We start from the raw sequence: 27,383 nt of genomic DNA on the forward strand, positions 1-27,383 counted from the left end.
TATGTGCTTCTCGTCGTACATGTCCTTCATTACTATTCTCAATTTTATGCTCACACGTACACAGTGCCGGAGGGCAAGCCGACCATCGTGCACGCGCAGAACACGAGCAGCTCCACAATACGTATACAGTGGACGGCTCCCCCGAGGCACACCATACACGGCGAGTTCGAGGGCTACCGCATCACCTACCGGCCCAGGGACAAGTCTCAGGAGGAGAGCCGGGAGATCGTCATACGGGACAGCAAGCAAACGGTCGGTATCCATATACCCACCTCATCTCTATGTCCACGTAATGCAACCACGCGATCTCGAGCCTTCCGCTGGTATTAAGCAGCTTTAGTTGGACAAGAGTCCTTCAATAATATAGTATTGTAGGGGAGTATAGTAGTATAGTATAGTATGGTATAGTATGGTATAGTATAGTATAGTATAGTATAGTATAGTATAGTATAGTATAGTATAGTATAGTATAGTATAGTATAGTATAGTATAGTATAGTATAGTATAGTATAGTAGTAGTGTTGTATAGTATAATATGTTCAATAATAGAGCATTGAAGGACTCTGGTTTGACGCACGAAGGCAGCCGTTGGAAACTGCTTGTCTGCTCGCCTGCGTGCGCGCAACTAAAATAAAGTTTTAGAGTTTTAGTGCCGGGGCACCAAAGCGGCTTACGTACGTAAATCCTTGCGTTCCTTTGTATCCTCCTTGGGTGCGGCTGTAAATAGAAAGGAACGCGAGAGCGTGCGTACGCAAGCGGCTTGCGTACGCACGCCCCGGCACTAAAACTGGGACCCACAAGCGGCTTGCGTACCGAAGCTCTTGCTTTATTTTGTACTCGCCTAAGAGTCGAGCTGGCGAACAGGAGAAGGCGGGGACAGTACACTCTTATTTAGGTCCTGGCTAAATGCTGGCTATATCCAGGAAACTAGACGAAAAATGTCCCGTTTCCTGTCTATATCTAGCACTTTAAGCGAGACCTGATTAAGAGTGTACAATAGACCGCAAAGAGCCCGAGGACCCAACGGCTAGGGTTCTCCGACACTGAAACTCCCTATTTATTTTGTTTATTTGTTTGCTTTTTTTCATTCAAAGTGGCGCTGTTCGCTCTTTCCAAGGTTTCAATGAAAAGTCGGGTGACTTAACCTCGACAAACCTGCGAAAAATCGTAGCGCACTTGCAAGATCGAAGGCGGCGATTTCACTTTCGCATTGTCGTCTGCTCGACGAGCGTCGTCTGCTTCGCTCGACCGACGCGCCATCTCGAAGCGCGCGACAGAAACCTAACGCAATTGTGTCGCCATCTTACGATAACTTCTCAAAACGTGCGCTCTCATTCTCGCTGCTCGCGTTTTAATTACGCTTAAATTACGACCGTAAAGCGTTTCATTTCGCGCCCAACACTCTTCTCTACTTTAGATAAATCCCGCATTCTTTATAAACGAGTATTTCGCTCGGTTTTAACTCTTTGCTCGCGAATCTCAAAGACGCCGGTGTTCTCCGCTGCTGGTCGGGGTCCGAGGCTAGGGATCATTTTTATTTCGGCGTGCTTTGATGTTTTGGTGTTTGTGTGCGTTCGCTGGGCTGGCCTGGCCGCCTTGGTGTTGTGTTGGTGCTCGGATGTAAGTCGTCGGAGTGGTGCTAAAACCCATCCAAAATAAGAGTGAAGTGAACGCCCGAATGCCGACTGGAGTGTGAACACCGTGCTCTTCGGAGTTTTCGCAAGCATCCCTCCGAGCCGTCATTTCGCGAAGCCCGCTAGCCAGCGACACACACAAAAAGCGATCACGGACCTCATCTCTTTCTTCCAAAGGCAAGGATCGTTCGTACCCCCATCGGCGTCTACCTTGAGTGAGATCGCTACGCGTTTAAATTTTCGCATCGGCCCGTTTGATCGCCGAGAAAACAAGCTAAAAACCTGCGCCTCCCGAAAGTATGAATGGGAAAAACGCGTGAAACAAAGCCGGTTGCTTTTACTACGAGCGAGAGTCGCGAAAAAATGTATCGACCTTCCTAGTTCGACGCTAAACCCGAATGAATCGCGAAGTGCGCTTCCTGTTGTTAAGCGCCCTTACGGAGCTCGTTGTTTCATTTTAAGCAGTAAGAGGGGTCGCGAGTAATCTTGTATGCTCGCGGAACCATAAGCGCGCCCGCTGAAGATGTTTGCCGAAAGATCTGTCGGGAAGTCGGTGTAGTATCTTGCCTGATCGACGCTTTAGTGTTTTGTTTTTTTCGCTAGTCGAGTAGCGACTCTAGAACTAGTTTCGAGGTGTGGTGTTTATGATTGCGCGCGGGTAGGTGATTTCTCTCATCCGGGTTCCTCTCCGCTAGCGTCCTGCTAAGAGCGAAAGTTGTTTTGGTATTGCGTAAAAAACAAAAGCAGAGAGCCGTTTCGGTTGGCTTTGAAAGCGGTGTGTTTTTGCAGCGGACTCGCTTGCAATGCGTTGAACAATCTCTTGTCAGCGTTTCGCCTGTAATTTCATCGCGTTGACGGAGCTTGGAGAAAAAAAATTGAGCTCGCTACTAAAAATGAACCCCGTGTACTCTTGGCGCGCTCGCTGAATTATGTAAGGAGCGCTGAGCTGTTTTCGAGAGGCTTGGTTCGCATCTTCCATAAACTTTCCTGTGTGTTTCGCGCCATGCCGAATTTACACGCTAGAACATGCAAGTCTTTTTTTCCCGTGCGTAACATAATTGCATGTTAGGATGCGATCGCGCGGTTCTATCGCGGTGCATTTTGAGCGTGAGGAATCATGTTCTTACAGCCTGAAATTTTTATTCTGAGCCAGCGGGCGAATCGACAAAATTTCTTTGCAGCGAATCGTGTTTCGCATGCTTCTCTGCCATGTTCGGCATGTCTGGACAAGCGTACATTTTACATGATGCCTTCAGCCGTTGCGCATGTCACGCTGCAAGTGCACAAATTTTTTTTCGCTGTGTTTCTCGTTTCAGGATTTACTTCGCAACAGTCTAGGTAACGTTAGTAGTTTCGCTTAAGTCTTGTTATTTGATTGACACTTACGTTGCAAAAGATCATGTTTTGCATGTTTCCCTGCCATGTTCCAACATGCCAGGACACGCCCATGTTCAATCCCGCGTGGTCCCAAGCTTATGACCCAAAGGTCTCGGGTTCGACCCCGGCCTCGGTGGTCGCATTATCGATGGAGGCGAAAGTGCTAGAGGTCCGTGTACTTATATTTACGTAGAATCCCGGGTGCTTGAAATTTGCGGCGCCCTAATTCTCTGCGGCGTCCCTCATAACCATATCGCGGTTTTGGCACGTAAAACTCCAGAAATTAATATATTACTTTCATAACAGCGTTCCCGGATAACCCCATACATACATATTTTAATTACCTTTATAAACCCTACCTAGCTTATGCAGTTGGTGCAATGTATTGCATATCTCGTCGCATTTTGCAGTGACTTTCCTCTGGGACTTATGCAGTTATCAAGTTTGTAATTGCCTTTTCAGAGCACAACACAACATCACTACATTGTGATAATTTCCTGGCTTTGGAAATATTTGGTTCTAGAAAGAATGGATATGAATTCACAGACGTTAATAAAAACATTTGCATGTGTACATTGTGTGTTGTGTCATAAATTTACAGTTACTCATCTGCATACCTTTAAAGCTCTGTTGGTATTTGAGTTTAACTAGTGCTACATTAAGCAAGAAGGTCTTAACTATTCACAGCTGCACGGTGTAGTATTTTGCTAGTGGTGGCTGAGTATTGCAGTCATAAGCGCATTATAAACTGTGAACGTAGGCATGTTCACACTAACCTTGTTGTGATGGATTTGCCACCAGGTTGCTGCCCTTTTAGCATCAGTTGTTCAATCGTAGGTCGTTGAACTTTGCCGTCAAACTAGGCAAATGTGTAGCGCCCGCCTGCTATCTTTCGCGCTTATTGTGTAAAATGCCTGATATTTTTAGAGCTTGTTTGAGATTATCATATTGGTGTGATAACATTATGGTTTCTCATTTCTCAGCAGTTTAGTGCAAAGTTAGTATTAAATGGTGCAAATGCAGTCGCCCAACAGTATTTCGGAGGCTAAAATTTTTGGATGTGCTCATTTATTCCGAAATACCAGTGGTAGTTCCTATTCCCCGCACAACCAAAGCATAACACGACGGAAATTTGAGATTCCGTTCAGTGAATATTTCATGAAAATGTTTGTAGACATTTTTATTTTTGGCATGATTCAATCTATAGTAGACTGTAGCAGTTTTCCTATTCACAATGTCACTAGATATCAGAGTCCGTGATGTTCTTCTTTTGCTTTATTTTTTTTTTTTGCTTTTTAAATGCACAGCATCCTCACTATTAAAACAATTTTAATATTTTAAGCAATATTTAGCATTTCTTAGCTTTGACTGTGTGATTTCTTAGTATGTGAGCTAATGCTTGGTTCATTTTTAAACAAAAAATAATCCTTGTTTTATGTCTGGCATGTGAGATTCAAAAGCTGGCTTAAAACAAGATGGTCTGATTGGGAGCATTTCTTTCTTTCTTTTTTTTTTCTTGTGCACAAGGTAAACCTGAACATTAAAAAGTTGCCTGGTCTTAGGCATCCTTTTGTAGCGACTAAACACTCCGATTACATCGTGAAATTCTTTTGTAGTGGATTCTTTCGCTTGTGTGTTAAGAACAATGCAAACTAGAGAACACCTTCGGAAAAAACAACCTCAGGCTGTTCACCGGCAACTTAAATTCAGCAAAGAGAACGAAACCACGCAGAACACAACTCGTGACATCACATATTTGTTGTAACCAAGATGCTGGGATACGTGAAATAATTCAGGCTGAATTTATGTGCTGCCTCAATGCATTCAAGCTCTTCATGCTTGTAATTTGGTGTTGTGGCCTCTACAACATAAATGTGGATACCGCTTGTATGTTGACATACTCGATGAGCTATGCAACTCGACTATGTCATTTCCACATGTAATAGTGTCACCATAACGTGACACTATTATCTACTCTCATTAACTACGCTAAGTATTTGCCTGGGACCATTATAGATTAGAATAAGCTTGTCAACGATGTCATGAGATTCGCTGTCATCATTTGCAAAGCACCTAGCTTAGAAATAGAAAAAAAGCTTTATTCAATTAAGAGTATACGCTGCAGACTGAGGAAAACTGGACAAAAGGTGTTTCAATACACCTGACAAAGGCCCAACTTTCCTTCAGTATTTCAGGCACATGCAGTTACAGCATAAAATTCACACAAGTGTAATACATTGTTATACAATATTATACAATGTGTTATACATTTGTTATGCAATGTGTCAGTTTTACAATGTTATGAAGTCACTACGTCGAATGAAATCATGTGCCATGTGACACGCAATAATAACTTTGTTAGACACGATATTAATCAGAACTAACAAACAGTAACACCAAGGAAAGTGGGATGTTATTTGTGGTAGTTATTATATAAGTGTGAAGAAATTAAAGTGGACGAAAAGATAACTTGCCGTCGGCAGGGGCCGAACCTGCAACCTTCGAATAACGCGTCCAATGCTCTGCCCTATACTTTCCTTGGTGTTATTGTCTGTTAGTTCTCATTAATATTGTGTCTAACAAAGAAAAACGAGCCCTTAGAATTCCCCTTCTTTCATGCAATATTAACTTGAAGCTTGCATCATTCTTTTGTAAGTATGAACCGAACTTGTACTGATATTGTGCAATCAGCTGTTCAATTGCCCTGCTCTCAATAATAACCACTGTTGAACAAAGATTGCAGTGTTCATAAATAATAATGAAATAATAGCCTAGACATCAGACCATCAGATGCGAGAGTTCTGTGTGCGTTCTGGGATTACATGCTGTACATTCTTCCAATGCAGCAATACACCATCCGGAACTTGGATACCTTCACTCAGTACCTGGTCTCTCTGCAAGTGTTCAATCCTGCCGGACGCGGACCGGCTGTGGTCGTGCCGGTCATGACCGACGAGGGAGGTGAGTCGTCCCCTCAGCTGCGCTCTTCCGCGACCGCCTTGAATAGTCGCATCTCCTGTTAGCCACTTGACCACTGTTAAGCACGAAACGTTTGGACGAAAGGATGAAACGACACGGAGCTTACGTCCAAATGTTTTGCGCTTAACGGTGGCCAAGTATGAAGTGCCAACTAGCTCGAACTCACACGTTAAGTTATATCCTGTTCCTGCATGAACTCGACATTCTTGACGAGATTCTTGCACTTGATGCTATTGTTCACAAATCCGTTACTTACCTTTATTGTATCAACGCTTTCTTGTTGTGTTGGATTGACTTGTTATAGTTTAAAGATGAGACAACAATTGTTTTAACTCCTGGTTATACATACATAGCAAAAGGGAGAGTTGAGCTAGTTGGTTTGCGTTCATATTGAAACAGCGCAAAAGACGTAGGACATAGAAAGACTATGTCTTTTGCACTGTTTCAGTATGTATACATACATACTTTCATGGGCAAGTGAAACACAGTCATGTTAGGGCCAACTTGAACGCGTTCTTTTTGACCTACCTTTGCGAACTCACATAGTTTCCGTGTGATTTTGTTTTGTACTTTTAGCGCAAAATCATGCGTAATTACTGAACAGGAAGCGGTGCACTCTGTGTTATAAACTTATTATTTGTAAAAGCTGTTCTATACCTTTAAGTTCTCATTTGTCGGGCGAAATCTGCAAGGTGACACATGAATAGATTGTTGCATGCACCAGATAGCTGCGCCCTCAAATAGGCTCACTTTGAGGTAGCTAGTATAAAGGAAAAAAAAAAATTGGCCGCGTATCTGCGTGCTTCGCTGCAAATGTCGTGTAAAGACGATAGAAGAGGCGCTGTGTGAGATATGGACGCCATCTGGCAATACGTAGGGAAACATGAGTGCTGTGTTGCGTGCTGGTAGTCCCGGCGCAGCAGCAGGCGAAGACCGGCGGTGACCAACGCGACCGGCGGGGACGGCAGCCAGCCCGAAAACGCGGTTTGGCGCGAAGCGCTGAAGCAGAGAAACGTCCGCACTCAACGAGTACTCTCCACACACTCTTTTATTTACACGTCGCCTGGGTAAAACAGGAACGCCAGAGCGGCGCCCACAACCGGCAGCCTGAAGGCCGCCCACAACGCTGCTTTTTCATTTTTGAAATATTTTTTTTCACCTGCTTGGCCTTCTCAAAACTAAAGTTTTTCAACACCAACCCATGGCATTCGTACAGTGCAATACAGAACCGAAACCGAAACACAACAATGAGCTCGTGCGAAGGGCACGGAGGAAGGCAAATTTCAGCGCAGTCGCATTTTCAGCTTTGTTGAAACAGCGCTCACTAGACGACGACGAAGTAAAAGAAGGCACAGGACAGGCAGCGCCTGTCCTGTGCCTTCTTTTACTTCGTCGTCTAGTGAGCACTGTTTCAACAAAGATGAAAGCATACCAACTCGCTCAAGCTTCCATTCTTATGCATTTTCAGCGCAGCTTAAGGGGGGAGGTGGCATTGAAAAAAAACTTTTTTGTTTGTTGACCTAGAGCAATGAAATTTGGCATGCATACTAATAAGTGTCTCGTATAGGGAAATATGCAGTTTCATCATGATACCTTGAGTAGTTCTCAAGTTACATCATGCTACATGGTCCAATTATATGGTCTGCTCGTGGAAAGCCTAGCGCTGTAACAAAACATGCCAGGAAGCTGCAAATGGTGTTGATCTTTACTCAAAAGAAGACTACAAGGTATGACACTCTCAGAATTGTTTAGTAAATTCTCTTCTTTTTTTTAGAGATCATCATGGCTGCTGACACACATTGTCAGAAACAGTGTCACGGACAAATCATGATCTAGAAAAAAAACTGGGCCATAAACAAGAAATTGAAGAATGTCATACCCACAAGCAGTGTTCAGGGATTCAGGAAAAAGAAACAGAATCAAAATCGGTCCAGTCATTCCCGTGCTACTCTTTCCACGAGCAATGCACAATGTCCAAAACACACTTGTGAGAAAAAGCCCATCAAAGTTTTCGAAGTTGTTTGCATTTGTTAGAACGCACCAGCACTGTAGTCCTTGGTGTCCTTGTGTAGAGGCAACCTTTTGCGTCTCTGCCCTTTCACTTCATGCATGTGCGATGACTTCCTTGCTCGCTGAGCGTCTTTTTAGCAGCCCTGTGGAGGGTAAGGGCCCCAGGTTGCATACCCATTGCAGCACAAATCTTGGCGTAAGCTTGAAAGTTGCCTGCATTGTACCTCGCAACTGCCTCATGGACTGCTACTTCCACAGTGAAGTGGGAGGCATGCTGCTGCTTAGAAATTAGTGACCAAATCACCGAGTGAAGGCTTTCAGCGGCATTTTGTGTCTTGTTGCCACTGCAACGAGCCTGCAGTTGAGGGTCAGACAGGCGTTGGTACACTGGCCGCAATGCTTCAACAACTTTGTTGGGCAGGTTATACGTGTGTGGAGGTTGTGGCTTCCCCTCTGCCTCTGCTGCACGGTGCCTGCACCAGCTGCGGGCACCGGAAGGGCAGAGCTCGTGATGAGGTTCTGCATCTGTCGATGAAACATTATGAAAGGTGGCCATCACTGCTTTCTTCATGTCTTTGATGTCCGTGTTGCTTCACAGTGCTAGGCCATAATAGCTGGTGAGCCTTTTGATCAAGTCCTGCGTCAGGCCAATGTTGTCACGGATAGCCATGCCATAACAACCAGTCAGTCTTTTAATCAGGTCTTGAGTCAGGCTGCCCCATCCTCCTAGTCGATCCTTCTTGCTTCTTGACACGTGTTGGAGAGCTGTACCCATCCTCTCTTTGACATGATTTATACAGTCTTCTTTAGCCAGTCGAATAAATCTGTACGTTCTTTCTTCAGAAAAGAGTGAGGAAAGTATCACTGTCTCCATTACAAACAATGGATGCGTACCGGAAATCATTCTTTCCAGTGGCCTTCTAAATAAAATTAAGGTGGGGGACGTGGCATTCAGTGCCAAATTTCTTATTCCTTGGTAGGTTTTGATGAAAATTGGCACAGTTATTGCAAACATTTCTGGGATCAAATATCTGAGCAGTTTATTCAATAACGCGAGTTGATCAGATATAAATTCAACTCCCTGCTTCACACACGCCACGCTCATTTGCAAACCTCGCCTGTGATGCGTTTCATCATCCACTCGGTCGCGGAAACGGTAATTTGCGAGGCATTCGTTATTTTAGAAGATTCATCAGAGCTAGCGGCGATACCAAGCACGAATCCAAGCGTGCCTAAATTGCGTCACCAGCGCTTTCTTTCAAGCCGATGTACTCGGCCGCGGGGTCCGGGAAGTCGGCGCACGATATGCTGGCTGGCGGCATTCGGCGACAATACGCAGTGCTCAGCCGCGGCGACGAAAAATCGGCGCGCATAACGTGCTTGGTCTCGCATTTTGCGGCGCCGACGCGCGAAATTGCTAGCCGCTGTTCCGAGCGGTCAATGCGCGACGAGCTTGGCCGGGAGGTCCGCTGCCGATTCGTAAAATGCCCATCCGCACTTTCGAGGAGCCAGCGGACGATGCGATTTGTTGCTTGTGCGAAGCACAGTGCGGCTTGTCCGCTAGCGCGATGTCCTTGCCCGCAAAGTTCGGATTCGTCTCGTAAACCAGCGCCGTGAGCGGAGTTAGGCCTAGCCACGACTCCGAGCAGTAAGCTCGGTCGCGGTGTGCGTGCCGCTGTGCCCGATGTTTCAAAGCAAGTCATGTTCGATCGCGAGTACAAAGAGTAGTCCCGCGAAGTTATTCGTCACGGAGTACGAAGTGCTGACAAGCTGAACTACCCGAGACGCGCATCTGCGATGTTCGCGACGAGCGCGGCACGCTATCGTCTATCGTACACTGATGACTGCGCTTCCGCTTGCAGCTGTCAAACTACAGGGTAATCATATTCTAAATTATCGGCGACCCGTGCATACAGAACGAGTGAACGCGTCACTAAGTAGCGCGATTTTCGACAGTCGTAACATCAGGTAACATCGCGACGCGTAAGCAGCAGACGGCTGTCCTCTCGGAGCGAGCATCGGACCAATGACGAGGCGTGCTGGAGCAACATGGCGGACGCGGCCAATCGGAGGCCTCGAAACGACCTTCAGAGATGTGCTTTTTGTGCGCTTGTTTTTAAAGCGAGGAGCCAGCTGAGGCGGGGAATTTGAAAACGAAGAAATGCTCTTTACGGCGAGCTCAAAATGGCGGCGCCCGGTTGTACCGTTGCGGAGCAAGAATTTTTTGAAAAGCACTGTTTTTTTGCGATCTCCACTTCTGGCTACCCGCGGGCTGCCAGAGCCAGCAGAGCGCGCTCGTTTTTCTCGGGTTGCTCCGACCCCCCCGCGGTGCACTTCCGGTTGGCGTTCGTTTTTCTCGGGTTGGACGGTTCTGGCGAAGCCCGAGGGTCGCCAGAACCTTCCAGGACAATTTAGTCGTGGAAGCTCTCAGCAGACGCCGAAAAGAGACGATACGCGCTCGCCGCCATCTTTGTGAGGACTCGACGGATTGCAATGCGGGCGCTTGCGGAACATACACCTTTGCTTGTCCTACGCTTCTTCCGCCGTGCCGTGCGAGATGGCGCGATTACGAGTGGCGGCGAGCATTTGGAGCTAATGTTTATTGCTTTTCTTATGGTCCCGTGAAGAACAACGCGGCGAACGTCGCGTTCTAACCATTCTAATTGCGTCGTGCACATGTCCCAAAAGTTATGTACACGAAACGCATGGAGGAGTTATTTTTTTCGTAGTAGTATTCGATTGAATGTGCATTTAGCTGAGACGATTGTGATCGAACTGATTTCGCTCCGTCGTAAAGAACTGTCTTCGATTTTGATAAAATGCACTGCGAATAAAAGCGATCGCGACGTTTTTTTGCGTTGGTCGCGATGCGAGCGTACTTCGATCTACGCCAGTATATGAGGTATGGTATTATGTTATGCTACGACGCGTCCGAGATGAATTCCATCCTTTGTTGCTTATTTCATCGTCGGCTTTGTCTTTTCCACTTCTTAGTAGGATTCCATGCAGTATGTACGCGGTTATCACTAGTAGCTAAAATAAAAGCTGAGCTAGTACATGAGATATGCCACTTCAGACTGAAAAGAGGCTCGCATTGCCAAAACGAGTCAGACGTGTCACACGGAATTTATTTTAGATATAACGCGCACTCGTGGCACCCATACCGCCGCGTGTCTCACCTAACGCGTGTGTGCGACGTAGTACGCGATAGATCCTAGCACACGATTACTTTATGTATGCATTTTCTATTAAAGGAACACGCCACCTAATACTTACCTAGTGATGTTGCACCTCAGATATGCATGATATTTACTTTTTGATCGACAACGTTCACAAGATGAACAGCCGTACCAGTTCAAGACGGCTGGCCCTTGGGCAAGTGGTTCAACTTTGGCCGAGTGGCTGAATCGAGGGACGTGCCGACAAACAGAAAGACAGACAGAAAGACAGACCGAAATTTCTGCATTTAAGTTCCCCAAGAAAGACTATCGTCTTTAAAAAATGGATTGCCCTGTATGCCATTCCCCGGCCGAAGAAATGCGCCACTTTGGTCTTACAGAGTCACGTTGTAATCAGAACAGTGCCCCTGCCGCGTTATCAATGAGAACAGTCAGCCGTGCGATCTGGATAATGATAGTGCTGTTACAATTGAGTGGAATGAATCCCTGCAAGATTGCGACGCATGTCGGCCTGTAACCTTGCCAGAGTGCGAAACACTCTCTCTGGCAATGGACAATAGGCACAGTGGTTGCGTGCAGTTAGCTTATTTGAGGGCGCTGCTTTCTTTTGCAGGTGGGAACATAGTCACGTGTTATTTTTTTCATATTTTGCTGTCTTTCTTTATCAGCCGGAAGAAATGAGCACGCAATTAGTACATTGCTGAAAATAGCGCACTTAGATGTCATTTCAACATGCCTACATATGCCTCATTGACATTTTGATAATTACGTGAGTACTTGTCAAGTTATCAATACAATTATTACTAATTAATTAAACCTAATTCACAAAAATTAGCGGTGGCCACTCCAATCTACTGGGAACAATATGTGCTAGGTTTCCTTCGTGTAACACCGTTCCTCTTTTTTTAAATCATGCTGTGTGATAGTTGGGACGCCCACTATAAATTTACAGGCAGGAGAGTGTTATACAATAATTTAACCAGATGTTAGATTAGCACACAAAGCATAATGAAAACATCTAACTTGAGGTGTGTGCATTTTTTTTACTCCTTTTTCCTTCCTTACCTTTCTATCCCCCTTACCCCTTCCCCAGTGCAGGGTAGCAAACCGAAAAACTTCTGGTTAACCTCCCTGCCTTTCACTTAACCTTTCTCTCTCTCTCTCTAACTTGTATGCAGCAGTTTAACAGCATTCTATGTTAGCGTACAAAACATAATTAAAACATTTAATATTTTTATACGTGAGTTTAATCGCATTTCAGGTTAGCATACAAAACATAATTTATTCGTCTATGTAGGAGCGATGATCTTCAAGCCTAATGGTTTTTTTTTTCTCAAATCGTACGTATTTCATGTGGCACTGTTCTCTAATTGCAACGCTTTTCGTCCGTCTCATGACGACGCAGTGCCGAGCCCACCTGTGAACGTGACGGCCGTGGGCGTGACCGACAAGAAGGTGCTGCTGAAGTGGCGGGAACCCGAGAAGCCCAACGGGGTTCTTCAGGGATACCACGTCTACTTTCAGCCGTCGCGCAACGGCTCAGCCCAGCAACAGCGTCGCACGGTCTCCCACCCGCAGCCCATTCAGGAATACGCGCTCACCAATCTCCGTGAGTGGCCACCCCCCCCCCTCCCGGCACAGCACATGGCAGCAGTCGGTCTTTTTCAAAAGCTGAAATGTTTAATCGAGCCTCCGCACCGCACAACTGTGTCTCTAATTCTGCAGGAAGCATACGTTGCTTTTTTTCTTAGGAGGGTACCTGTTGTTTTTTACGAAACAGTGATCTTAGCACAGTCACCAAACAATCTCGTTTTAGCTCAAGTTTGGGCACTCTGAGGCTGAATTCATTGTGTTATCCAACCTTATCGGGTCTGTTTTCTTTCCCAGGCCATGATTTTTCTGCCCGTGTGTTTTTCAGGGCCATTCTCATACTACGACATCTGGGTGAGGGCCTTCACGCAGAAACATCTCGGGGAGTCTAGCAACCTGCTCAAGATACAAACAGACGTCCAAGGTGCGTAGTGTATAACCCGTTGAAGGCGTGCGTGTGTAATAACGCCTGTTTTGGTTTTCCCAATCGGCAGGCCCCAGTGCGCCGATCATAGTGAACCTGACCTGCCAGTCATTGGACAGTCTCTTCCTGCAATGGGAGCGGCCGCAGACCTACTACAACAAGGTGGACTACTACTTCGTGCACTACCGCTCGGAGGAGGCCTGGGGCTTCGAGGAGATCGCCATGGCTGCCACCGACCGGCTAGACCACGTCGTGAGTCTCCAGTTCGTCACTTAATGCAGTGCACAGTCTGTTTGTCGACAGGCCGTGCAGGAAGTTAAATGCAACCACAACAGTCTACAACTTTTTGTCGTCATAATTGTGATCCCTGACTCATTTTCTGCTGCACTGTGTTCACAATGCCCACTTGGGTTCATCCCACCACTTTGCTGTTCCTATTCATCACCACTGAGGCTGAATTCCAATGAAAGCAGAATGCGAAGATGCTTGTGTAGCTAGTTTCTTGGGGTGCATTGAGGAGTTGGAAACAGTTAGATGTGCAGAATTAAGCGGAGACTAATGATGACATGGACGAGCATTTCATGTCTTTCTTAGTCGCATTTTGTTCCTAAACGCCTTCTAGTCATGTATTAACTTAACTAGCCTGGCACCACATGTTAAAGATCTGCTTACCTAGGTTAGCAGGACTTGGCAGCATGGGCAATAGATGAAATATGTATCTGGTAATTCAGTTCTGTTGGCAGAGTAGCTTGAGGCAGTTTTCTCGTGGTATTCACCGAAGATAAGGTGTCACGTGTAAGGTCAAACCTTGTTGTGAGAAAGCCACATCCGATGAAATACCATTATTACGCGCAATTTTTACTGTAAGAATGAATTATTCATTGCATGTTGATATCAGTGAGAAGCAGCTTGGATTTCATTCATTACATGTGTGAAGAAGAAGATGCGCCTCCATCCAGCAGCATCGCCAACGCTCGGCTCGCTCGGCTCGTGTTTCGGATCGCCGCTGTGCCTCTGGACGCTTCTTCTCGCTTGCTTGCCGCTGACGACCATTACGTCTTTCAACGACCAATAAACCTCTTCACATTTGGTGGAGGGTGCTGTTCATCCCCGTCGCTACACCCTGGAGCTGCGTAGCCGGACGCTACCGCCGATCATGACTGACCACGCAAACCCACCGGCGCCTTCGTCCCTGTCCGTCACCTGCACCGGTCTTCCTCGGCTCCGGGACCCAAAGGTCTTCAGCGGTGCAGATGAGACCGACGTGGAAGACTGGCTTGACCACTACGAACTGGTGAGCGCGCATAATAAGTGGGATGACCCCGACAAGCTAGGCTACGTCATATTTTATCTGACTGGCGTCGCCGAATTGTGGTACAACAACCACAAACAGAACATCCCCACATGGACCGTCTTCAAGACGTCCTGCTCTGAAGTATTCGGTCGACCAGCTGTCCGCAAGCAGCGCGCAGAGCAACGCTTGCGCGTCCGCTCACAGCAGACTGGAGAAAGCTTCACAAGCTATATTGAGGACGTCGTCGACCTTTGTCGACGTGTCAACGACACCATGCCCGAAGCTGACAGGATCAAACAAATCCTGAAGGGCATTGACGATGGCGCATTCCAAATGCTCTTGGCTAGGAATCCGGGCACAGTTTCAGAAGTCGTCAGCTTGTGTCAGAGCTACGACGAGTTGAAGAAGCAGCACGCTCTGACTCGGCAGCCTCCACGGGGTGGCGAGTCGCTGTGCAGTCTCGACACCATGCCTGACCATTCGACGTTGCTTCAGCAGGTTCGAGACTTCGTCCGCGAGGAAGTTGCCCGCCAACTTTCCTTAATGCCTTTTACTCACGAGCCTACCACCCGTCTGCCCACCCCGCTCCGCACTGTTATTTCGGAGGAGGTTGCCCACGCTGTTCCCCTTGCGCGCCGCGAGCCGCCTCCATCCAGCCCTGTTCACTACGCGCGTGCATCGGAGCCTGTGGCCGCTCCTGTCGCCTATGCGCAAGCCGTGCAGCCTGTAGCCGCGCCCCTCACGTATGCTGACGTTCTGCGTAGGCTTCCGCAACCACCTTACACTACGCACTCGCAGCCCACGCAACCGCCTGTCTATCCTTCCACTTGGGCAGCACCGACAATCGCCAATCCATGGAGGACGCCTGATAATCGACCGATTTGCTACGCCTGCTACACTCCTGGACACGTCGCCCGCTATTGCCGCCGTCGCCCCCAAACTTTCGGCGACCGTGCCCGGTCGTCGCAAGCCGGAAGCCAGCCCTTCCTCCAATACGTTCCTGGCCCATCACCGCGCGATGCCCCTACTCACCGCCCTGACTTCCAGCCGCAGCGCTCACCATCTCCTCGGCGGCGATCGCCGTCCCCCATGCGTCGCCGGCCCGGACCCTCCGACCCGGAAAACTAAACGCCGCAGTTCAAGAGGCAAGAACTGCGCCATCTCCGAACTGTCCAAGCCCTCACTCCTCCCCAACTAACGTGGTCGCCATAACTGTTGAAGGTGTTCGTACTTTTGCCCTTGTGGACACCGGCGCCGCCGTTTCTGTCATAGCCGCTAATCTCTGCCGTGTATTACGAAAGGTAACGACGCCGCTTTCGGGACTGTCGCTCCACACCGCAAGCGCGCAGCAAGTGACGCCTCTCGCAGCCTGCACTGCAAGAGTGGTCATTGAAGGCAATCTGTACATCGTTGAGTTCATTGTCCTTTCTGCCTGTTCGCATGACGTCATCCTCGGGTGGGACTTCCTATCCCGCCATAATGCCGTCATCGACTGCGCACGCGCCGAAGTTGAGTTTTCCCCATTGTGTGACGCCCCATTACTTGACGCTCTTCATCAGCCGCCCAAGCTGCTCGTTCGTGAGGATACCGACATTCCGCCTGGCACTTTCGCACTGGTCCCTGTTTCCTGCAACGCCCACACCGACGCTACAGTCTTTTTCACGCCGTCCGATGTCTTCACGAGTCGTAGAGCTCTGCCGCTACCTTTCGCAACGATTGACATCGCCGCCGGCAGCAGCAATATATTCGTCTTGAATCCGCTCTCTGCACCTGTCACGCTGCTTGCAGGCGAATGTCTCGGCCGCGTGGAAGATCTCGACTCTTCGTCTTTGGTTGACGTCCCGGATGACTGCTGCGACCCACCAAATGCCCTGTCGGCACTCGGGGAGTCATCCAGTGATATATTTTCCAGTGCCATCGCCGATACCCTCACCCCTGCCGAACACGCTGACCTACTTGCTCTTCTGCACGAGTTCCGGAATTCTTTCGATGTGTCGCAACCTCAACTGGGCCGCACGTCGCAAGTACAACATTACGTCGACACCGGTTTACACCAGCCGCTGCGTCAAAGACCATACCGCGTCTCCGCTGAAGAGCGCCGCGTCATTAACAACCAAGTCGAAGACATGCTTCGTAGAGACGTTATTCGACCATCGCACAGTCCCTGGGCGTCTCCTGTCGTACTGGTGCGTAAGAAAGATGGATCTATCCGGTTTTGCGTGGACTACCGTCGTTTGAATAAGATAACCCGCAAGGACGTCTATCCTTTGCCGCGCATTGACGACGCCATTGACACCCTTCACGGAGCAGAATTCTTCTCGTCACTGGACTTGCGGTCTGGCTATTGGCAAGTTCCTATGGCTGAAGCCGATCGCCAGAAGACTGCGTTTATTACACCTGATGGCCTATACGAGTTTAACGTCATGCCCTTTGGACTTTGTAACGCGCCTGCTACGTTTGAACGACTTATGGATAATACACTACGTGGTCTAAAGTGGTCTATGTGCCTGTGTTACCTCGACGATGTCGTGGTTTTCTCCCATGATTTCCCTACACACCTCCGTCGCCTCAGGCACGTTTTGACTTGTCTGACCAACGCGGGCCTTCAGCTTAACCTCAAGAAATGCCGCTTCGCTGCCCGGGAGCTCGTCATCTTAGGCCACATCGTGTCCAAACAGGGCGTATTACCTGACCCTGCAAAACTTCGTGCAGTCGCGGAATTCCCTAAGCCCACGACCATGAAGGAACTTCGAAGTTTTGTAGGTCTATGCTCCTATTTCCGGCGCTTTGTTCGCAATTTTGCATCCATCATGTCACCGTTAACCCAGCTTCTTCGCGGCGACGTGAACCTCTCCTCCTGGTCCTCTGCATGTGACGTAGCCTTCGCTACACTGCGCCGCCTGCTCACTTCCCCACCTATTCTTCGTCACTTCGATCCGACGGCTCCTACCGAAGTACACACAGACGCCAGCGGGGTCGGGCTTGGCGCTGTCCTCGCTCAACGAAAGCCCGGCTATTCCGAATACGTCGTCGCCTACGCTAGTCGCACGCTGACGAAAGCCGAAACGAATTACAGCGTGACTGAAAAAGAGTGTTTGGCTCTGGTGTGGGCGCTTGGAAAGTTCCGGCCGTACTTATACGGCCGCCCGTTCGATCTAGTAACCGATCACCACGCGCTTTGCTGGCTCGCCACGTTGAAGGACCCTTCTGGCCGCCTAGCGCGATGGGCACTTCGCATCCAGGAGTACGACATTCGCGTCGTATACCGCTGCGGACGCAAACACTCTGACGCTGACGCCCTCTCCCGCTCACCTTTACCGCCAGATCCAGCGTGCGCAACCACATGCGTCCACCCCTTGTCATCTCTCGATCTCGACTCCATTGCCACCGAACAACGTCGTGACCCGTGGATCGCTTCTCTTCTTGATTATCTATGTGGAACATCCACCATTCCTGTATCTCGATCCCTCCGTCGTCAAGCTTCCCATTTCACCATCCGCGATCAACTGCTCCATCGCCGCAACTACGCTGCCGATGGCCGCCGATGGCTACTGGTCATTCCACGCAGCTTGCGATCACAAGTATGCGCCTCTCTTCACGATGATCCGCAATGTGGCCATGCCGGGGTGTTCAAGACATACGAGCGCCTTCGCCATCGCTATTACTGGCGCGGCATGTACAATTTTGTGCGGAAATTCGTGCAGTGCTGTCCTGACTGCCAACGACGCAAATCGACACCTTTACGTGCGACCGGCGCATTGCAGCCGCTTCCATGCCCTGCCAAGCCATTTGATCGCGTCGGCGTTGACCTCTACGGTCCCCTTCCAATGACCGCAGATGGCAACCGGTGGATTATCGTGGCTGTCGACCACCTGACACGCTACGCCGAAACTGCCGCTTTGCCTAGCGCTACCGCTCGGGATGTCGCCTCTTTCATTTTACGTCACTTTATCCTTCGACATGGCGCCCCTCGAGAGCTCCTTAGTGACAGAGGCCGCGCTTTTCTCTCCGAGGTCGTCGAAGCTCTGCTCTCGGAATGCCACGTCATTCATCGGACAACCACAGCATACCACCCGCAGACTAACGGGCTCACGGAACGGTTTAACCGCACCCTGGGTGATATGCTCTCGATGTACGTCGCATCTGACCATACCAACTGGGACCGTGTTCTCCCTTATGTAACATTCGCATACAACACCGCGATACAAACAACTACCGGATTTTCGCCTTTCTTTCTCCTTTACGGACGCGAGCCTTCACATACTATTGACACCCTACTTCCCTACCGTCCTGATGCTTCCGAGTGTCCACCTGTCTCCGAAGCTGCTCGACAAGCCGAAGAGTGCCGCCAGCTCGCCCGCACGTTTACCTCGCAAGAGCAGCAGCGACAGAAAGAAAACTGCAGCACTTCACTTCCAGACCCTAGCTATGCCCCAGGGTCTCTCGTATGGCTCTCTGTCCCATACCAGACTCCGGGACTCTCCTCGAAGCTCGTTCCAAGGTACGAGGGCCCTTACACCATCTTGGAGAAAACCTCTCCAGTTAATTTTCTTATCGAGCCAGTTTCTCGATCGGATGACATGCGCCGGCGTGGACGTGACATCGTCCATGTTTCCCGCCTCAAGCCGTACCATGAGCCTCTACCTGAAACTTCTTAGGTCGCCAGGATGGCTCCTTTTTCAGCGGGGGCGATTGTGAAGAAGAAGATGCGCCTCCATCCAGCAGCATCGCCAACGCTCGGCTCGCTCGGCTCGTGTTTCGGATCGCCGCTGTGCCTCTGGACGCTTCTTCTCGCTTGCTTGCCGCTGACGACCATTACGTCTTTCAACGACCAATAAACCTCTTCACACATGCAATAATTTGCTCTATTTATGTTCAGTATGCGTTAGAAACCCCCTTGGTCATATTACCCGGGACTGCACGAAAGAAAAAAACACAGTAGCTGGGAAATGCATGATGGGAACAGAAAGTTAAAATTGGAGATATAGTGCTGCCAAATGATAAAACAGATGCATTGCACACATCTCTACTTCAGAAGAATTTATTCATTAGTTTATGGCTTAAAGAAGTAGTTGATGGAAGGCTGGCGTTCCTTTCACGCCTCTGCCAGAACAAGACCCTTTTTGAGCACTTCAATGTCCTTGTCGCAGTCCATGTTGCCAAACTCATTGACTTACCTCCTCAGCGCATTCAGCGCAGTGACAGTTCGCAACATGTCAAGCAGGAACATTGCGGGAATGATGTGTGAAAAGGGGATTCTAATACATAAGTGTCTATAGATTCTTTGTTGGGACTGGATGCTATATACACAGAAAAATGTATGAGTGAGGAACATATAAGCAGGGTTCTACTGTACTAGAGTTTGACTGTGTGTTTGGCTACACAGATCAAAACAGAAATGGTTAAAGAGGGAACAGTTTCAAATGTTGGACAGTGCGAGCCAGCAGGACGATTTGTCACATTTCTCGCTCTGCGCCTGCCGTCTCTCGAACCTGTTTTGCCCTCCCCCGTGTGCCCTCTCTCGCAGATGTTCATTCCAAACCTGACGGCCAACACGCTGTACGAGGTGAAGGTGCAGGGGGCGACGCGGAGTATCATTGACCAGACGACCGTGTTCAAAGGGCAGTTTTCTGATTCCCGGAAGGTGCTCCTCCAGAGTAAGTGTCAGAGTAAGTTGACGCCACACGCCGGCCGGGCCCACGTCGTCTATCACCACTTCTCTGTCTCTCTCTCTCTCTCTCAACGGTTGTCGTTTTTCTCTCTCTCTCTCTCCTTTTTATGCAACATTTTTTTGTTCTGTATGTCGGTGCTTGCCTGCGAGGTTTTGCATGCCTTCTCTTTCTTAACCTCTCTTCGACGCATTTGTGTTTGCTTTCATGGTTGGCTATGGCTCGAAGTTCGGCCTGCTGCCTGGTGCATCTTGCTAAACAAAACTACCCTGATTCCATTCACGCGTTTGCAGTAAGAGTCGAAAGCGTGGTATTTTTAAAAATAAAATGATTGGGAGTTCGGCGCTCTCCCTGCCCTCCATGTTTTTTATACTGTCCTTTGAAACTTAAAGACGGTGCCAGAAGCCACTGAAATTGGCATGCATCGTTGGCTATTTCATGCGAGCTTGGAGCAAGGAGCCAATGGGGTTTGTGGAATTCAGTGGTCATTGAAAGCATGCATGACAGCGATGTTACACAAGGCAGCTATAGGCGTCACCGAGCATAAAGCAGTTGAGCTCATCAACATTCGGACAGCATTATGCTTTAACTACAATGGTCATCAACTACTCAACAGCGGCAGAGTTCAGTTAAAGCTGGCATTGTTTAAAGTGAGTCAGGCAACACTCCCCTTACTGTTATTGTCAGTATAGTTATAGGAAAAGGGTAGGAGTGAGCGCCTGGAAAACGACAAACTGATTAGTACCTAGGCAAACTTGTGCTCTTGAGACTTGAGTTCATTTTGGTCGGGTGTAATCAGTGAGCGTATTCATCTGTCATTGAATTGAGAAGCAGAGCTATCATGCTGTTCTTCATTTACAGGCGTGCTGGAGTACGCATTAGATTGGGTTGAGATAACTAGGCAAGTTCGAGAATGGCTACTGTAATCAGTATGCTGTGAGATAATGGGTCTGTCCTCTTTCTACCTGCAGTTAAAGAACAGTTCCGACGCATAAACACCTTGAATCGTAAGCACACCTGATGCGATGTGATAATGCATGTATGTATGTAATGTTGCTCACAAAATGTGTGCCATCGTGGTATGAATGTTTTTGTGATACTACTAAGACCGGTGGCATCTGTGCATGTGTGCACATCTTTCGACTGTGTTGCCACACGTGCATGCCTGGTTGACACTCTTGCTCACAACCGGTGTGCATGTAATACATCTGCCCTTTCTTTCAGCTTTTAGGGTCGTTCTTGTTTCATATTGCTCTTCTACTGCAATGCACCAGTCCGTTTGAGCCAAGTGCCTCTGTGTTTCTTTTGTGGCCATGTGTAGTACTTAGATTGTGTTTATACTAAACAGTGCATGCTAGCTTCATTGACCAGCCTGTGAAGTAAGGATTGAGTAACAAACTTAGGGTAGCGCGGTCAAGTCTGTGTCATGTGGTAAGACATAGCCCAAAGTTCTAACCTTAGGTGTAGTATCTCATCAAACTGTTATGGGTGGGTGTACAGTCAAAAGCATGTTAATGATGAGCAATGTGACAGTAGATATTGTTTCTGCAGAAAAGACTAGCTAAATAGTTCGTTTAGTCGTACTAAGAGGGCTAAGCTTGTATGGCATTCGGGAAGCCAATGCCAGTTCATCAGGCATGGGACGGCAGTAAATGATCAAACGCTTTCTTCACATTTGAAGCAAACACACGGACCTTTCGATACGATGGTCTGTGCACATGGGGAGTCTTAATATAAGTAAATTTAATGCAACGTGTTTAGTCACAAATATTCACATCTGGCAGGCTTGGGGAATCTTTACCTTGTATGGTCTCAAAAGTCAGGCGTGTGACGCTCTATAACATTACCACCTTTGGCATCTGGCTTCAGTAGTGTCACGGTTCGATGAGACTAATGTAATGATGCATTTTGCTTTTGCAGTTTGACCCTTATTAGAATATAACTGATTGGTTCAAAGTATCGTTTCGTGCATGAAGTGGTGTTAAAGTTATACGGAAGCACAACGAAGAACACGAACAGAAAAGAAAAAGTTTGTGTTTCTCTGCTGTCTTTTTCTCCCCTCTAGCACACCCCTTCATGAGAAATTGTTACACCCACTATCCCACCCACATAACAATGCTTAAGTCAAATTACTGTATTTTGATTAGAAATAAGTGTTTAGTATGCATGATTGACATTTGGCACTATCATATCTTTGAAAGACAATTCTGCCTTTCGTTTGATGGTGCCCTCCTATAAAAAAAAACTAAACGCATACGCCACAGCCCTCTATACAATAATGCCATACAAACATCTCGGTGTTTCTTATAATTGCATGTAGGTTCCCATATATCATGTGGAATTGTTGAATATATTGTAGTTATGGGGCGCATTTTTATTATTTTTTTCTGTTGGGCTGCGCTGCCAGTCTTGCTTGGCTGAAAAGCATCCCGCTGAACGTAGCAGGCGATCGCTGAGCAAACCTCCCCGAAAACCGAGCATGTTGAGAATGATCCTGCGAGCGTGCCAAGCATGCCGGAAAGCCGCCAAGCGAGCAAGGCACATGTGGCTTTTTTTCAGCTGCTGCGGAAGATTGTGCAGCGGTGTAACGCTTGGTTTTTCTGTTTTTTAACCCCTCCTGTTTTGACTCTCCTTCTCGTCTCTGTGTCGTTCTCGACGTTGACACAATGGTTCCAATGCAGCCTTCAACGATGGTGCCTATTCCGATCCCAGCCTGAGTGCCGCCGTGGTGGCCGTGTGGTGTGCGTGTCATTTGCGCTGTTTCTGGCCATCATCTCCTTTGTTCTGTGGAAGTGAGTAGCACCCCTTCTTTTCGTTTCATTCCCTCTCTCTACATACATCGATAAGTGCTTGCTTGCGGGTGCAACTTCCAGGTCACTCTCTGTCTATCTGTCTAGCTATCTAGTACACCTGCTTATTTTCCTATCTCTTTTTGTTTGTGTGTGTGCATGCATGCATGTGTGCAGACCATATATACACAGTAGACTGCATAAATGGAAATCTCTTAAACGAGTTGCTGCTTAAATATAACAGCTGCCTGTAATATGATTGGTTTCGTATTTGAATTCCGAACCCCTGTTCCTCTCTCAGTAAACGGAACATATATTCCCGATCCCTTCGCATTCATTTTAATGAAGGTCTACTGTATATATAATCCGTACATCTGCTTGCCTATATGTAGCTACAGATATACAGCTATATATTCATGGTCAAAGGTAAAAGAAATACGCCTACCAAATACGAGAAGAACTTTAAAATGAAAGACGTTTCGGCTCCCGTACGGGGGCCTTGTTCACAATGCTTGTGAACTCCTGTATCGAGGGCCATACGTAGGGGAGTTCGGTTCACAAGAACTCCTGTACCTAAGACCCCCAGTACCAGAGTTCACAGCATTGTGAATAAGGCCCCCCCCCCCATACGGGAGCCAAAATGTCTTTCATTTTAAAGTTCTTTTCGTATTTGGTCGGTGCATTCCTTTTACCTTTGACGATGAGCATTCCCGACCAGACGAGTTTTCGTCAAACCTTTGATTTCATTTTACCTATATGTTCATCTTATCAATCAATCAAGTTCACTCTCACAGCTGATCATGCAACTTTACGACATAAAACCGCATTGGTTATTATCTTCCCAGCTTTCACTGTAGCCTCTCCAAATGTGCTCTCACAGTCCACAATGCCGGATGTACGTGACGGGATAACGTCTCTCACATTTTTTTTTTTTTCTACTCTTATCGTATATTTCTTACGCCATTTCTGGAGAGATCCCAACAGTATTCTCATCCACTTCGTCCTCACACAGTGCCACAGCTCCTTATCGCTCTTCTTATCTCAGCCTTTTACAGTCGCGATGGCTTATCTTTTTCACAGTCTCTTCGCTGCAGTCAGCGTCTTCCATTTCGGGCTCGCTGTTCCGTTATCTCATCACGCGCCATGTGCCACGCCGCGGCGCTTTTGCTGGGGGACGACGCGTCGACATTTTCGTTATCGCGATAGCAGATAACGCTGCGTGAAGTGGTTCGCAGATAAGGACGGGGAGCGCCTCAGAGAGAGGTGATCGGAAGACGAAACGCGCTTGCGTTGGCGCACTGTCTCGGAAAGGGAGCGCCGTGTGCCGTATGGGTTGCGAGTCCACATGGGCTTGTCTTACAAGAATTGCATCGGCGACTTGCCAAGGCTGTTCAGGTTTCTGGTTTCCTTTTTTTCTTTTCTTCGTGGCTCGTCTGTGAGAGTCGTTCCAACGTTACCTGCTTGTTACGTGTTGAGGGCTAGCACTGTCCGACAGCATTATAATAACGTGAGAACGTGCCAGGGGTATCGTAATTCCTTTGCGTTGTAGCTACCTCGACCTGTAACCTGCTTTTGACTGCTGTTTGGATTGATAGCATTTGTTCAAAAAGTGAATCGAGGTACAGAATCTTGAATGGAGGCTGTTAGTTTAATTAAGGTCTTGATCGTCATTCTGGTGCCTTCATCTCGACCCAAGATTTGAGGGGTTTCGCTGTGTTCGGACGTGTGGGAAAAGAAAATTTCTTTGTCAGAACTCTCGCTCCAAGCTAGAACCCTCCGTCTTGGTCTCTTCTTATACTGTTTGGATTTATTATTCAATAACGTATATAAAATATGTTCCGGATTGCGCTTGGAATTTAGTGGCATTGGAGTTGAACCTACTACCTTTAAGTGTGATGTGTAATCACTCGATAGCATGTTTCTGATCGTGGAATGTGTTTCCGTGCGTACATTACAGAGCTTGAACTAATCCATTGTTGCGACCGATGGTGAAACTTGAAACGAAATGATGCACTGGAGTCGTTTCAGGATTGCTCTTGTCTTAATTTGCATGCGCTGTACTTTCATACTGATTTGGACACCTGCTTGCCTGTGTGTGTCTACAGATATGCACCTATATATTTATGTTATCAGTCAATCAAGTTCAGTAATTCTGAACTGATTTTGGCAATGATACTGATTTTAGAACGATAGAGAGGCTGTTAGACCCAGTTTTTAATCATTAAGTTATGTTGGGAAAAAAGAAAAGGAAACCTTGCCAGCGTAAGAAATGCCCGTCGTCTTTTTTTGTTTGCAGAAAATATTTTCAGGCCGCTTACTATTACTTGGACGACCCTCCAGGAAACAGAGCTTCGCCGCAACTTTCTGAAACCTTTGGTGAGCGTCACTTCTTTGATTTCTTGACGCACACTTTTCTTCGGTCTAGTATTTGCAGCTCAATTCACTTGAAACTTCGTACACTCAGACGACCAGAAATTTATACATTGCTATGTAAATGTGCTACATATGCGTGTTTATCGATTAGGTAGCCAGTGAAGCTGCTTGTAACAGTTAATCAAAATCAAAGCACACTTAGTAAAACAAGCGTGGTGTCATCTACTTGTGATTGTCTACTATTGGTGCTAATAATACTTAAACTCTTAAATGTGCAGAGCTGTGCATATGCTGGGTGACATGTCACGGTGCCTTCTAATTGCATCGAAATTACACCGATATGACCCGAACTGAAGACGGTAGAAACGAAAACATGTGCATTACTTTCCGCGAGGACTGTACACATGTATGTATATGTTGTTATAGATGTGTCCATATACATGCGTATAGGTGTGTGTGTGTTACACAGCGGCTATGTGTACCACAATGTATGTAGTCTAAATTCAGTATCACTGGTGTGAACAACATTTTGTCGTTTCTTTGCTGCTGCTGGATGTATTCCCCCATGAAAATGTACACTGGCGGCTTTTTCGTCAGGAAGGCCTTCAACAGTGTTTTCGTGGGCTAATAATGAAGTCTAGCTTACTTTGTAGTAGTGAAAGGTCTGAAGTTATCTTCGTGCTAAAGTGGTATAGCAAACACAGTGCGCACGTCTCAAGCGAGACATTGTCACGCTGAAACTGCGTTGCTGTAAGAATTGCTTTGTTGGTGGCAAAATGCATTACAGCGTAACGGACTGCCGTGAGTCCAGAAAAGTTTTCGTTATTGTTTGGGGTTAAACCTCCTGAAGAATGGGGCTAAACACGTGACATGATTTGGGTGCGGTCATTTGCGGACAGTGGCTACTTTGCAGCAAATGAGTGCTATAGCTCACTTTTATAGCCTGACGTGTAAAAAAAGAATGTCAATGTGTCCATCAAAATGCATTTTGATATCTTGTCATCATTGGAAGCATTGTCTTGTGCATTCACGTTGTGATTTGCTATAAATTCAGGGGAGGGAAGGGATGGAGCTTTGAGGAACATTCAAAGCTTTAAATGTTGTGAACATATCTTTCTTTTTAACACACGCTAACATGTTCCGGCATCTATTATTTCAGACGACTCGGAGTATGCTTCTGTGCACGTGAGCAATGGGCAAAACACGTGGCCGACCTACATGCCGATGGAGATATCGGGTTCTCGAGGGAGTACGAGGTGCGCTTTCTGGTGTGCCTTTGAGTGCCTTTTATTGTATTTGCTTATTGCCGCTGAGCTTGAAGTCGCGATTTCAATTCCCTACTGGATATTTAAGAACCTCGGGTAGTCGAATTTACATTCAGAGTACTGCATTCACTTCATAGCATATCTCGTACCACACATGTTGGTTTAAAGGGATAGTGCGGTCGTTTCACAAACTAAAAACAAGTGGTCTTAAGGGGAGACACTGGTCTCGAAACGAAAAGTTTTATTATTGGAGATATTGTAATGAAATTGGGTGTGTATATGTATTTCTTCCTCCTGTTTTCAAAAATATAATTAGTTTTCATGTACTTCAATTAGTTATCAAATTGTGAGAGCATAAGTGAAATCTAATTAGGTAATTTCTTACGGGTCATTAAGACACTTTCCCTCAGTATTTTTAGGTTCTGTTTAAGATGCAGCTGTAGCCAAAGACCTGCCATGTGGAGCTATGCTATTTATATTGTCACTGAGATATATCATCATATAAGAACTTTCAATTGTATTGACATTGTGTAATCTTGAAATGCAATTAGCTCACATTATTGTTCACAAAATTTCATATGTTCATCTTAGCCACAAAAAAATAGCATAGCTCCACAGTCCTATTTCTTACGAATTCAACGGTATAAAATTTATCAAAATTACCTTACAAAAACATAATGAAAAGATCCGTAAGGCTGGTCAAGTTGGCAAAAAATGTGAAGCTGAGAAAATCGCGTTTGAAGATTGACACGCACTGTATAAATTTCTAAAAGGAACCTTTAACCATAATTTTATTCACA

The 27,383-nt window shown here is 47.1% G+C and overlaps 1 protein-coding gene and 1 long non-coding RNA gene across 3 annotated transcripts in view; both read left to right on the forward strand.

The window, feature by feature from the left end:
• Positions 1 to 27,383, forward strand: part of LOC119407189 (tyrosine-protein phosphatase 99A) — a 265,903-nt gene that overhangs the window by 192,720 nt on the left and 45,800 nt on the right. Inside the window, exons 5-10 of one of the 2 annotated variants that reach the window (XM_037674061.2) lie at positions 65 to 252; positions 5,858 to 5,972; positions 12,585 to 12,788; positions 13,098 to 13,193; positions 13,264 to 13,445; positions 20,015 to 20,156. In XM_037674061.2, coding sequence (XP_037529989.1) covers positions 65 to 252; positions 5,858 to 5,972; positions 12,585 to 12,788; positions 13,098 to 13,193; positions 13,264 to 13,445; positions 20,015 to 20,156 — 927 coding nt within the window. The remainder of the gene's footprint in view (positions 1 to 64; positions 253 to 5,857; positions 5,973 to 12,584; positions 12,789 to 13,097; positions 13,194 to 13,263; positions 13,446 to 20,014; positions 20,157 to 27,383) is intronic. The other variant, XM_049420228.1, reaches the window with a different exon arrangement.
• Positions 24,288 to 26,501, forward strand: LOC125760325 (uncharacterized). The gene is made up of 3 exons (XR_007417868.1): positions 24,288 to 24,340; positions 25,242 to 25,321; positions 26,478 to 26,501. It is a non-coding gene; the product is annotated as an uncharacterized LOC125760325 (long non-coding RNA).

The sequence above is a fragment of the Rhipicephalus sanguineus genome, chromosome 10 (genome assembly GCF_013339695.2).
Source record: "Rhipicephalus sanguineus isolate Rsan-2018 chromosome 10, BIME_Rsan_1.4, whole genome shotgun sequence".
In the NCBI taxonomy this organism is placed as follows: domain Eukaryota; kingdom Metazoa; phylum Arthropoda; class Arachnida; order Ixodida; family Ixodidae; genus Rhipicephalus; species Rhipicephalus sanguineus.